This window comes from Haliotis asinina, chromosome 9, assembly GCF_037392515.1.
Source record: "Haliotis asinina isolate JCU_RB_2024 chromosome 9, JCU_Hal_asi_v2, whole genome shotgun sequence".
NCBI classification, from domain to species: Eukaryota; Metazoa; Mollusca; class Gastropoda; order Lepetellida; family Haliotidae; genus Haliotis; species Haliotis asinina.
In genome coordinates, this window is record NC_090288.1 from 35,716,269 (window position 1) to 35,731,196 (window position 14,928).

Sequence of the window (14,928 nt, forward strand, 5' to 3'; positions counted from 1 at the left end):
GACTTCGCAACGTGGAATTTCATGGGTTGCCTCAGGGTACAGAATTTGTTGTTGTTTTGTGAACAACAATTCTTAGAATCAGTTAATTTTTTTTCTCCTAAGTATGATCACATTTGTTGATGGAATCACAGATACCAAAGTCTGTTGTATAGGAAACAATCTCACCGAAATGACATTACAAACTCAGGTCCAGTTGTTCTGAATGAAGTTCTCAAGATGCCTCCACAGGAATCAATCATAAGTTCTTGGTACTAGTCAGCAAAAATAACTCCCTTATGCATGCCCCATGCCTGTGTCTTCCCAGCAAATTATTTCAAACGATTCATGCCATACCAGTTTATCAATTTTTTCACCCTGTTACATCTGTGCATAAAAGCATCAACTGACCAATAGGAGTAACTTTGAAGGTGTATTTGTGTTCTGGTAAGGTTTTTTTGTTTTATGATCAGATTTACTGTATTTGGTTTGTACCCATGAAGATCTGGGTTAGAGTTGGTCTTAGCAACCTTTCTTGTCATAAAGGGTGAACTTAAGGATTGGGTGGACAGACTTACTCTTTTTGTTGTCACATCATTGTATTCCGATTATGTAGATAGTTTGCCCATGTTGTTGATCACTGGATTGCCTTTTCCAGGCTCAATAATTGACAGACAACTACCTTATAGATGCAATATTGCAGAGTGTGGCATTAAACAACAACCAAACAAATCAATATTTTGACAAAAGTATAATTTGACATTGATTGACCTGAGAATCTAGTCTGTCTTTATTCAGGTTGAGCAGTCAAAAGTTGTTGAGGATTCACTTAATGCATGTTGCATTCAGGTGTCCTCGAATCGTCATACAGAAAGTGTGAGATTATAACAGCTGATTCCATGATATTGCTCATTAAACTCTGCCGATAGATGGATATTAAAACTGTATTCTTGGGCTTGTTTGCCCACATGGTTACATTTTGTGAAAGCCTGTTTTAGAGTCCCCTGCCATGATATTGCTGAAATATTGCTGAAAGTTTTGCTGAACTAAGCTCACTCATTCACTGGTATTATATGTCTGACAGATGTATTTTGTCCAACTTCTGTTACCTGTTGTATCTGTGGTGCACGAATGTTCCATTTTCTTGATATTTTGGGATGATATTATTACATTTTTTAGCCATATGTACAAAGTGATCTGTAGTCAGCAATCAAACATTGACTCCTGTATATTTGAAAATCCTTTTTAATCCCATGTATATACTTGCCTTGATTTATTGTTCTTTTTTAGCTGATTTTCATTGATTCTGGACCTGGAACAAGACATTTTCAGATTATCCATTTGATAATAGGTCTGGGGCTCCATTTACAAAGCAGCCTTTACTAAGGTTATTGTTAACTCCCATTCTTTAACATTGCACTTAGGTTACCTGAGTGGCTTATGATCACCTTAGTGCCTTGTGAAAGGAGGCCATGGTGGTTATAGGGTTTCGTTGTCACACATGTAATGTGGTATGCATTGAGTGGAATCTCAGTTCTAGTGTTTGCTGACATATCACTAAACATGTTATAAAACTATACAGTATACTCCATACTTACTGACTCACTCTCAAATGCCATGTGATACCCCTATTATTCCATGACTAGTCATATTTTCATAGCAAGAATGTGACATTAAATATAAACTCACTCACTCACTCACTCACTCACTCACTCACTACAAAGCAAGTTGTTATCATATCATTGGACATTTTGCAGCCTAGTGGTTTAAACATTCTTAGTCATGACCAAATTCCAGGTTTTATTCCCCAAATGGTTACAGTGTGTGGAATGCTTCCTGGTGTTGTCATTGTAAACATATGTGATTCCTCAAGTTGTGTATGCTGATGGTTATACCACTGTGTTTTAGTTTCTCATGCACCAGTAATTTGTTGCTAAGTTTTGCATCAGCATCCAGTCCACTGTTTCATTTCCTTCTATGGCCTCACCAATTTTATTTCTTGTTTTATGGATCTGCCAGTCATAATATTAATTGTTCAAGTATGAAAAAAACCCACAGAAATCTATTTTTCCCACTCAAAATATAAAATCCTAATGTGTATGTGATATAAGTGAAATACTCTTGAAATCAATGTGAAAACTAAACTCACTCAACTTACTTTTACTTGATATAAACAAACAAGAGTTGCTTTGATTGGTGATTTTTAGAAAAAATATTTCCCTACAGCTTTTAGGTTTTCTGAGGACAGAAATCCGTAACACAGTCATCATGATAAGAGATGATTAGAAGTAGCAGTATGTCCCAGGAACAGTGACCATACTAAGTAAAGGCCATGTTCAGTTTTTATTGCTAGAATTTCTGTAATTAGGTTAATCATGTACTGTGTGAGTAAGAAAAAAATAATTAAAAATAGTGTTAATTACCAAACAAGTGTTCTTTTAATGACTTGCAAGAGGGCCATGTTTCTGTCCTATTCATGAGCTTACAAACAAATATGACATTAAATCGATGTAACTTTTTTATCTTTAGACCTGTATCAAACAAGGGTGTTGAGTACATTTGTTTTTTCCAGTTAGCTGGCCCATCACATGATGTAGTTATGCACTGTAAATAGCTCTAGTTTCTATCATTTGAACGCAATGGCTTAGTCAAAACATGTCAGTTTCATTTACGCATGTATACAATTGTCCAGTCCACCATCTGTTATTGTCTTGTCAATCTGCATTATCTGCTGGAAACAACAAAGCATATATCAGATGTTTTGTTTATCGCAGCATTAAGCAGTAATCCAGCTATATGGCAGTGGTCTGTAAATATTCAAGTCTGGGCCATATCAGTCCAATGATCAACAGCATGAGCATCGGTCTATGCATCTTGGTTTTGATAACATGTGTAAACTAAGTCAGTGAGCCTGACCTTAAGATCCCTTAGTCACCCTTTAGGAGAATGAGTTGCTGATCTTGATCTTGTTTCAGGTAAGGTTGGTTTAGTTGGAATAAAAAAAAACTTGCCTTTATGTATTTTGAAACTTGGGTGTCCTGATTTTGAAACTTGGCTTTCCGATGTTTGGCCTGATTTCAAGCTCAGGGTTCAGTTCCACTGAACAATTTTAGAGTTGCAATTGTCGTAATTTGATGTTCAGTTATCATAGTTTTTGCTATAAATAAGGAATATTTTGCTTCATAGGGTCTAAATGATTGCATAGAACAACACATGGATAGTGACACAAATTGTTTTCTGCACATGATGTGAATGACACATGACATCAGCAAGACAATATGAACTGACAACTTAGTGGCTTAAACTTTGTTTGAAACCAGATCCTGGCTCAATACCCCACATGGGTACAATGTGTGAAGGCCATTTCTGGTGATATTACTGGAATATTCCCAAAAGTGGTGTATAACTAAAATCACTCACTGTTGCACAAGGAATGCCTATCCAAGACTTATAGAATGGAGTTGTCTTTGTGGATGGGGCCTGATGTGAAATTATGGCCATGCTTGTGGTCAAGTTATTGACCAGTGTGAACTTTCACCAAGTATTACTCAGTACTGACTTTAACAAATGGCAAATCTGAGACAGTATTTTTATGTACCTTTGTTTCACTTACCTTCTCTTTTATCATTTACCTTCTACAGCCTTTCATATATACTTGTCCATCTTTCTACCATTCAGTATTCCTTGTGCTTTTACATAATCACATGACCATTGAACCGACTGCTAAGATGACTCCATAGTCTCTGGCTCGTGACTCCCTTGAACATGACCATTAGCATAAGCTAGTTTATGTCGTTTTATGTTTTACAGATTTATCATTGTGTTTTGATGACTTGATGATTGCTGGCGAGATCAATAAAGTACACTTCCGGTTGATTTTGGCGGCATTGTTTTTTATGGTATGGGCTCATCTGATTTAGGGTTATTGGGATATTGGGTAAAGGCTCTTCAAGTAAAAGGTGGGGTAACCTAGTGGTCAAAGCATTCGCTCGTCACGCCAACGACACAGGTTCGAATCCCCACATGGGTACAATGTGTGAAGCCCATTTCTGGTGTTCTCCCAGTGATATTACTGGAATATTGCTAAAAGCCGCGTGAAACTTGCGGAATGAAAACGGATATGATAAAATATGTTGAACAAAATGAGTTACTGTTACTGGATGTTGCCTATTCGCACAGTTACTCATGCAAGATTGCCTTTGCCTACATATGACAGGCTGGCACACCTTAGAAAAAGACACCGTCAGTACTACCAAAGTCGTGCGGGTTTCAGTCAGCACGTTTGCATCGCCATCGTTGGTACAGTGCCGAGTCACCTGGTCATGAAGAGAGGGAATCTTTGTACGGAACCTGGCGCTGAATCAGCCATTGCATTTATGTGTGCTAGTGTATGAATATGATGTGGACAGCTGGGACTCTTGGCCGTCCGATCCCTCACTCCTTGACATGGCGACATTTGACAGACCAGGCTTACAAAAAAAATGTAGTGTCCGGAATTACACCCCCAGGACAACATGTTGACTGTTGTACAAAAGTGTCGAGTATACTCTTTAAAAAGTATGGAAGCCTGAACTTTCAATTTGGATGGGAAATATGAGCGTTAACGAACTTTTCAAAGACAGACATCTTTATCACCACCCCTAAACACAACGCATGGACTGCACGTGCACAACACAGTAGCCACATACACGTGCATGTGGTGTCATTCTGGACTTTGACGTTTTACAAGAAGGTCAATAAATCACTGTAGATCATTAATTTTGACATCAGTCATCTTGCATCACACTGTTTTTTTGGAAGTGAAAATAATGTACATGCATGCAACAATCATCTTTCATGAGCAATTATGTACAAACAACTATGCTCATAAATATGCACAAGTTTTGATGCACTTTCAAAAATTTCATAATCATCAGCATTGACTGACTCCGAAAAATCTCCCAATTTGCTTTCAATCGTAATTTTATAAATGAAGTTTAACAAACTTTTGTAAGGGCATATGATGCAGTTTGGTGTAAGTGACAATGTGAATGACACACTTTACTGTCCTGCACGCGAATGCATGACATGAGAAACAAATAATCATTAAGAAGTATATAATTAAGTTATATACCTCTGATTTTCAAACAAAGGTGTATCGTTCTGTAAATCTTAACAGCGCGAGTGTGGTAGAATGGAGATGGACAAACTGTGTTGGAATTTAGAAGTATGTAACGAAATTATAATAATTTTACTTTTTGCATTTGTAACAGGGTCACAATGACAACAGCAAAGTGAATACAGGGTGTAAGTTCAAGTTTATTCCCAAGTGGATGAACGTGGCCAGGAATACACAATAAGCCCTGAAACAATTATAGCAACTATATGGTAACAACCTCAGCATGTGTGCAGAACATACATCTTTGTATACATAGTCAGTACAGTACATGAATGTTAATACAGCTTAGACGCATGAGCGCCCACCACATTATGTGTGCATTAAAACGTAATGATAACAAAGCTTTAAATAACTTTGTCAGTATCAGGGGCGATAACTCATGATATGGCTTCGACAATGGCATAAATGATAACAGCGGTAATAGCCGCATAGCATACAATATTTACCATAGACCGTTAGCATGAGATGATGATTCTTTGTTAGAATGATATACCCGGTATATATAAATGATGTAAACAGTACAGTACGGCACATTACATACCCCGTGTATGGCACAGAGGCCCGTGTTCATGACTGGCTGTCGTAGCAGACGATGGATTTATGTAGGTATATACTGGAAATAAGATAGATTGTAAAAATAAACAAACCGATTGGGTGTAAACTATCCATACAGACATAATGATAAGCCTGGAAAGATATTTCATACACAATAAAAGCTGAGATTGAAATACTTCGCCATTACTTGTGCAAAATAATGTAATAATACCTGGACGATATTCATACTCAAAGCACACTCAAAGCATACTCACAATGCCTCGTTTTGCTGTTATTTAATGGGATATATGTTTCAAAGGGAACACATTAAAATAGGAACTTTGCGCTTACCAGCGTGGCGCTTGCTCTACACGGCTGCTACCCTGACGGCATTAATTACTAGTGATTTATTTAATATGTAGTATTCCCAGAAATTATTGAGAATCATGTTGCGTCATGTAACTCATTACGTTTATTAACTTCTGGCGTTTTACTTACATAAACATGTTAAAACATCATCCTTTTACAGTCTCAGTCTTGTTTTAGTACTTTGTTAGACCTCCTGGCTCAGCAATGCATGCCTGAATACGCCTAAGCACACTACCCATCAAAGTTTGTAGGTAATCGTGTGACAGGGTATCCCAATATTGGACCACCTCGGCCTTCATATCTTCAATATTTCTCAGTCCCTTTTGGTTTATTCTGTCCTTCATGACTCCCCACACATTCTCAATTGGGTTTAGGTCTGGGCTGTAACTGGGCCAGTCTAAAACTTGAACATTTTCGCCCGACAACCACTGTTTTGTGTAGCGCGCAGTGTGTTTTGGGTCATTATCATGCTGGAAAATCCAATCATCTTCATACAATGTTTGTGCTGTCGGAAGAAGGTGACCATTTAGAATGTCAACGTATCTTTCTTTTGTCAAGTTTCCCGTGAAAACACACAATGGCGTCACTCCGCGAGCCGATGTGCCACCCCACATGTGAAACTTCGGGCTATGTTTTGGTCGCTGGTAGATAGGTTTGACAGTATCTTTGGTTCAAATTTTCACACAATAAGGGAAAAGCCAAACAGAACTTTCATCCGAAAAGAAAACATTATCCCAATCTTGATTTTCATGAGCCCGACACCAGTTTAAACGTTTTTCCTTTTGTGCATCTTTCATCAACGGCGAGGGAATTCCACGTTTTTTCACCCAATTAAGTCTCTGTAATTCCTGCCTAACTGTTTCATTGCTTTGTGCTCTATCCCGGTTCCTGTTTGAATATTCTTCAAAGTTCTGTATACTGTAGACAGAGGAATACCATGTCTACAAGCTAACACTTTAGCATCAGCCTCACCCCTTTCAAAATCATCTAGAATGAGCTTTCTTTTCTCTCTTGCTGTAAATTCTGCCATGTCAACACAGGAAGCCGTCTGCTCAGACAAGGGAGATAATGACGTAATGAGCTGCCTTCTAAGCCTTCAAGAGTTGTCTCCCTTATATAGTATGCTTAGTGCATAGTGAAAGCCCTTTTTCCAATCTTAGCATCATTAGAAAAAAAAACAAAGATTTTCTCAATAATTTCTGGGAACACTGTACGTATTTATGTGTTTTAAGATTACCTATAATGTTATGGTTACATTAGATATGATTACAGATGGTTTAAGATAATTTGTTTACTAACCTGATGACGATTTAGTACATGTCTAGGCTTTGCCTGTCACAAAAGTTTTGTCAGTCCTGTCGGGTGACCATCTGACGTTTCGTGGTGTGAGATGTTCATGTATTGAAAAAGCATGCAGGTTTGAATGGACCAATCGTATCGTGTTGTCATGGTTGAGTAAACACTATTGATTTTATCATTGAAACTAAGCGATTAAACTATATTAACTATTCCGGCGCTGATATGATCTGAAATCAAGAACTTGTTTAAAATACATAAATTAATATATATTTTAGTTCTGCCATTGTATTCAGCTGAAACTAGTGTAATATGTTAAGACTTATGTTTCCATTGCATGTTTCAGCGTCTGTTAGAGAATTAGTGATTATTCACAATGCTTAAAACTAACTAAAACAGCTAATTATATGTGCACACATACAAATACACAGGCATACAAAGTATGTCCCTGTCATACATTTAAAATTAAAACCTCACGCTACGTGTTCTGGTTTAAAACAAATTTAGGGATATTATGCTTACATACCTCTGACTTTCCAACACAGTATTAATTCTCCTAATTAAATATACTGTACAAAGTGTTTTTCTGCCATACTATCTGTAAAAAGATTTATGGAGATGGCCAGAAGGTATTAAAGAATGTTGCTTCATGTTGTGTGAGCAATATATTCATAGTCTTTTTATACAACCCTTATTACATGATTGATATTTGGAACTTTTTCTTTTATCTTCTGTGAATGCATTACTTGTTTCACATCAAGGCACACTGCATTTAAAGAATTATATTTATTGACGACCGTCTTTAATGATCATCAACAGTTAAGCGTGCATAGACAGGCTATATTAGACGTGTTCATAATTCTACACGCGTATCTTCCACAAAATATTATATTCCAAGCTCCATTAATCTGAGATTAAAATCTCCCCCAAAGAACACGACAGTCAAGTCATGTACCCATGCAAAGAACTTCGACAATTTCAAGGCTGAAATTACTACAAGAATGTAGGCAAGTAAAGGTCAAAGAGCGCTTGTCTACGATCACCAGTAAATCCTTTGAAAATATCAAAAACATTCTTCCCCTAGAAGAATATTCTTCCAAGTTCTCTGCCTGTTTCTCATACCTTCATGTATGTGCTGAACTAAACACACACGCCGGCCATGGCAGTTGTCAGCGAACGTATTCTTGTTGATTTTGTGATGAAAGGCCATCTTCACTCAACCTACAGACGCTGAGGTTGCTGGAAGCACGGCCATCATTCCAAGCACAAGGCTATTGTCCTCGTTCACAACAGCACCTTTAGTACTCTGACAGGTGTGTACTTCTCTTTATAAACACATAATGCATATAGTTAGTTTTTCTTCACATCTTTTAACCCGTGAAGATCCTGGTTAGAACTTGTCTTTGGTAACCTATGCTTGCCGTATGAGGCGACTAACGCTTACTTGGGTGACACGTGTCATCTTATCCTAAGTTGATCATATTGTTGATCACCGGAGTCTCTGCTCCAGAGTCGACTATTTACAGACCGCCGCCATATACAAGGGCATAGCTACCATTGTGAAAAAAGCCCGGGTTTACATATGATTGTTGCTGAAAAGGTTGGACAAGCCCTCAGTAATATAAAACTTTGCAACCTATCGGGCTTACACGAAATAAAAATGACTTGATATAGCGAGAATATTGCAGTGCTAGACAACACACAAACAAGGAAATAAAACATGTAACAGTTACAAGTCCGGTTTCTATTCAGTTTACTTATAGTAACGTGACTTGGCATGGTTGATTAACTGATAAAACCTTGGTTTCTCATTTCGTATGTGCGCTATGGAACACAGACCCTCGTGTCTTTGCGAAGGTTACTTTTTTAAAAAGACGTACATATATATGAGATGCCCCCGACTCAAAATGTTTCACAGTACCATGCATAATAACATGATGCATTGTACTACTAAGTATTTTGAGTCGGGGGCATCTCAGAAACACTATTTTTCATATGTTTAATCCTTGTAAAGACATGGGAGCCTGTGCTATGGAACTGACGGCTTCCAATACAGCCCCAGGCTCCTTTGAATTGGTTCAAGTGTCGCGCACGTATCCATAGCTGTATGGAATATACTGTTGTTGCGGCCTGGGAGTTACCCTCCTCTATAATAAGAATAAAAGGCTGCGGGTGTTAGGTGAACTCGTTTATTCCCCGGTCGGTAGATATCTGTTGATATCAGTGGACACTCTGTAACAATAGTGTCACCATAAATACAAATTCATTCAGAGGTTAAAATATAAACATACATATTACATCACATTACATACAATCAATAAGCATAGGTTTACAGATACATTTAATCAAATTATAATATGTCGTCATGTTTTCAAGTACATATTGCAAGAAAATAATCCAATATATGCAACTATAAGGGAATACATCACTTATGCATGAATAATGAAACAGGCTATAACATGCGTACCCTGTGGGTGACACGGGAGTGTTGTAACAAGCAATCCACCCGTCGATACTACAGTGAGTGAGTGAGTTTAGTTTTACACCGCACTCAGCAATATTACAGCTATATGGCGGCGGTATGTAAATAATCGAGTCTGGACCAGACAATCCAGTGATCAACAACATGAGCATCGATCTGCGCAATTGGGAACCGATGACATGTGTCAACCAAGTCAGCGAGCCTGACCACCCGATCCCGTTAGTCGCCTCTTACGACAAGCTGAGTCGCCTTTTATGGCAAGCATGGGTTGCTGAAGGCCTATTCTACCCCGGGACCTTCACGGGTTGCTGAAGGCCTATTCTACCCCGGGACATTCACGGGTTGCTGAAGGCCTATTCTACCCCGGGACCTTCACGGGTTGCTGAAGGCCTATTCTACCCCGGGACCTTCACGGGTTGCTGAAGGCCTATTCTACCCCGGGACCTTCACGGGTTGCTGAAGACCTATTCTACCCCGGGTAGACCTTCACGGATCACTATACTACAGGATTGTGATACCTGAGATAAGAAATTATAACTCATGAAATATATACATATGCCACGTGACTGAGAATAGTTCAGACACAACAATTAACTGATACACTTCATATAATTACCGGGAAAGGTTTACTTCTTTATGTGATTTATATACATAAGCATGACCCAATCACGCTTGTAATTCAAAGTTGTATAAAATAATCAATCATGCACACGTTCCTGCGTGAGAGTATTCATACATTTGCTAATTACACTATCATAAATAGTTTACTAAAATTGCTTATTTTGGTGTGCATTAATATAAGCATATAGTAACAATTACTATAATTACTAACCTTGTAAGTAGAGTGTTCAGTATCTGTTTTGCTGTGCACAAGATAGGATGACAAGTGATGTATAAGTGAAAATGGCTGATGACCCATGATTTGAAATGAGCCAATCCCAATCAACCAGATGATCATTACAAATCACATAGCCGACAGAAAGATAGAATAACCTGCTTACCCTATGACCCTGTAATGGAGTGATCCCAAACAATCATTAAACACCTAAAATACTACTTGATGACACCTATTCATTGTAAACACAATAAACGTCTGTTGACACAGATGGATATACATATTAATAAACATAACGCAACACATGAAGTTAATATAAATGCTTTTCTTTCAGCCTATTACATTGTGTTTGTATCTGGCACGTAAGATCACGTTCTGCCGCGCAGATCCAGCATCGACACATGAAATCGTGATCTGGCATCATATGTTTGATATCGGCGCCTGCCAGGTTAGTAACAGCATCTGGGTTCTGTGATGCGTGTGAGAAACCGTCATTTCATGAGTGCTAACATGAGGGAGGGGAACAGGATAGGCTTCCATTCATTCATTCCGACAAAGTTGCTTATTCATCAGCCTGTACTGTCGTCTCCATACTTACTCGCACACCTGGCTGTCCCTTTCTCAGCAAACAAACAGTGAACTATGTCAATATTTCACTGATAAATTGTAAAACAACTGTTTTTATATTAGGACAAAATTCAATAAAATCTTCACAGAGTTGGCATGATGTTTTGATTGTGATCAGCGTGTGACTGAGTATTTAATGTTTATTAGTTCTCGAGTTCGACTGCAATTCATCGACCCGCTTTTGAGCCAAACGGATGACAGCGATTATTACTTATGACTGGCAGACTAACAGTACTACCGTGCTAAGAGGATTTTACGGGCGCATTGATTTCTCTCTCTTACTATGGACGCTTCAAGCTGGCACAGCACGCCCATTTAGAGCCGACCAGCCCTTGTTTTACAGATCCAGTGACGAACACAAGGCAGGGTAACAACAAGTACCTTCTTTAAATGTATTTTTGTCGCGACCAGTGATCGAGCTGCCAGCCTTCAGCTCTGCGTTTTGACAGACGTTCAGTCAACTGGACCACAGAACACGAGACGGTAGGATCATCGCCCCAAACGAATTCCTCTTGCAAAATAAGGATGAAGATGATTTTATGAGTGAATCAATGAACATACCATGGTGTTGGGTAGCAAATTAAAGCCGCTCGCTCACATGTAACTCGCATAAAGCTAATGAGATACACACACACGCACGCACACGTGCACACGTGCACGCATGCACTTACACAAATCGACATTTGCTGTCATACTGAAGAAAATCGAGAAGAGAGGTGAACTATACCACCCATCTAATGTTTAGACTCACTTAAACCACTAATTATATGTTATATCTTCGGAGAACCAGCAACACGTTGTTCAGCCTGACTTGAGCTACTCTACATATGCATGACCCGACAAGTCAAGTGGCACAAGCAGCTGGTCGAGTTAACTTTACAGAATAGGGGAGCAGGGAAAGTTGTTATTGTTGACCCGGAAAACAGCTCTTCTGAAAAAAACCCCCAATCATTTCGTGTTTTAACTGAATTGTTTTTACAGTCATAAACTATCTAGTTTGGTTTGCTAGAATCCGATTCACTGCTGGTGCAGATGTCAAACGGCGACCTTGTCTCTGCTCTTGGGACATGTTGGCAATCAACTGACAATGGCACATCCTTTCACAATAATAGACCCAACCAGTTGTGGCACGGTCACACAATGCATTAGTATTCACTTGATCAGGTCAGGCTGAACAGCCTGTAAAAACGTCATGCAGATATATTGCACGAAGATCATGCGTGACATTGCTGAACAGTATGTGCAAACGTCGTACATGTGAACAATTGCATTTTAGTGTTAAGTTTTAAGTTTTGTTAAGAATTCTCCCATCTTCACCGAGTTTCATCATTCATTGAACTCCCGACAATGATTGTTTTACAATACAGTTCATATACAGTTTAGAACAGTTTGCCTGAAGTAACTGGGTACATTTACACTAGTGACTCTACACTTTTGATGTGTAGTATGCCGGTGTATGTGTGTTACTGAGTGAGTGAGTGAGTGAGTGAGTGAGTGAGTGAGTGTGTGTGTATTTGTGTGTGTGTGTGTGTGTGTGTGTGTGTGTGTGTGTGTGTGTGTGTAAATATGTGGGTATTACAGAATAAAGAATTCCTGACTTTGTTACAGGAAGTGGGTGTGTATACTTCAAGATGAAACATCGGCAAGAATATTCCCAAAGGAAACGTCCCTCCTACAGGTCAGGTATTTGGTTATAACTTACTATGAACGTAAACATGTTGACATTGATCAGAGGGTTTTCTCCATTATGTTACAATAGATCTAGTGGTAAACGTCAATATCCCGATAACATCTATAGTGTTGCTGTATATGCCAACCAGGGAACCGATCTACAAAAGCCTCAGTACCCTTACACCATGCGTAAGCCAATGAAGTTATGTAGGGTTACGATAGATCGTAAAGTTACGAACGCTTGTGTATCGGAACCCAGCACCCCATGCTTGTCGGAAGCTGCGACTAACGGGACCAGGTGATCAGACTCGTTGACTGACACATGCCATCGTATCTCCATTGTCTGGTCCACGATTAATTATTTACAGACCGCCGCCATAGAGCTTGAATATAGCTGTTGATTGTGGCTCTAGTCAACAATCAACCAATCCCAATGTCAAGCTGTGTTTATCGGATGCCTATTTCAATTGAAATTATTTATATTTTCGCGAAAGTATTGATGATCGTTTTGCTGAAAAACAACAGAAAACCAGAACAACGCCCCACTGATCGGTCGTGCCTTCCTTCTTCTTCAGATTGATCTTCACAGTGATGGGCACAGTCGTCACCATCTGTTTAATTGTCACCTTCAGCAGCACGTTTGCCATACAGAGAGGAGTCTCTTTCAACATCTACCCATTCACAAATCAATGTCTCTGCAGACAAAACAATAAAGAATCTTCCCCTAACCGCCGTACAAATTCTCGCAAAGCAACACATTATTCTTCAGAAGTCCGCCATATCGCTTTCTTGAAGGTTCATAAATCTGCCAGTTCAACTATGATGAACCTGTTTTATAGATTTGGCCTCAAAAGAAACCTTACGTATGTCCTTCCACTCAAAGGTGAAAACTATTTAAATCTCACAAAACAAAAGATGTTTCTGTCAGTGGTCCCTCCGCCAGCCATGTCTGGATATGACATCCTTTGTAACCATGTGTCCAGGTTTGACCAACAGGCTTTCTCCCGATTACTGCCTCTCGACACAAAGTATATAGCTATTGTCCGAGAACCACTGGAGAGACTGAACTCTGCGTTTCATTACTACAATAAAGACGCAATCTTGACGGCCGTGAAAGGAAAATATTCATTTCAAGACTATCAACAAAACCCGGAGCACTATGAAACAATATGGGGAGCCGGTTCACACACAAATAACAAGATGGCAAGGGACTTTGGCTTCCCTTACGAACATTACCGAAACATATCAAAGTTCAAAGCTTTTCTCCAAACTTTAAAGAAACAATTCCACTTCGTTGCAGTCACAGAAATGTTCCACGAATCACTAGTGCTCATGCGGAGACTGTTGAATTGGCCAATGAAAGATATATTGTTTTGGAAAATCAATGTCAACCAAAACAAGCATAAGGGAATTGGACGTGTTTCCGAAAAACTCAGACCTTTTCTTGCTTTGGATTTTTTACTGTATGACTACTTCCTTGCTGAATTGAAACAACGCATTGTTTCAGAAGGAGAAGACTTTGAAAAGGAGCTCGAATACTTTAAAAGTATTAATACCAAGACGACTGAGTTTTGCATGGGGGATACACCAGACGAAAGGATGTCGTTCGTGGCCAATGTCTGGCATGGAGACTTCACTGTTACACCGGGCGATTGTCGTCTACTCAAAACAGCCGGGAGACCATTTTTGAAGTTAATGCGGACGATTCAAAATAGCAGAATAAATAAGTACGGAGCAAACATAACTTTATTCCTATAAATATGCTTCAGCGAATATGCTTATGGAGGTGAGAAAAGAAGGTGCGTTTGTCACAAGAAGGAAATAAAGTTAAACGTACTGCGTACCAACGCTTGATTGTCTGTCTGACATCGTATTTCACCGTCAATGCTCCATCCATAAACGTCATAGCACGTACAGTGGTCGTATCTGAAAGAAGTCACGATGTCTGATTTGTTGAACTGACTTTTACAAACAGTTTTT

The 14,928-nt window shown here is 39.0% G+C and overlaps 1 protein-coding gene across 1 annotated transcript; it reads left to right on the forward strand.

Annotated features, from left to right (window-relative positions):
• The first annotated feature begins 13,539 nt into the window (after positions 1 to 13,539).
• LOC137296439 (galactose-3-O-sulfotransferase 3-like) lies at positions 13,540 to 14,706 on the forward strand. The gene has a single exon (XM_067828232.1). It carries the CDS (start codon positions 13,540 to 13,542, stop codon positions 14,704 to 14,706), a length of 1,167 nt encoding a protein of 388 aa, XP_067684333.1.
• The last annotated feature ends 222 nt before the right edge of the window (positions 14,707 to 14,928 follow it).

Bases quoted from the DNA above. Each gene is read 5' to 3' on its own strand.
- LOC137296439 (XM_067828232.1), top strand. From the start codon at position 13,540: ATGGGCACAGTCGTCACCATCTGTTTAATTGTCACCTTCAGCAGCACG.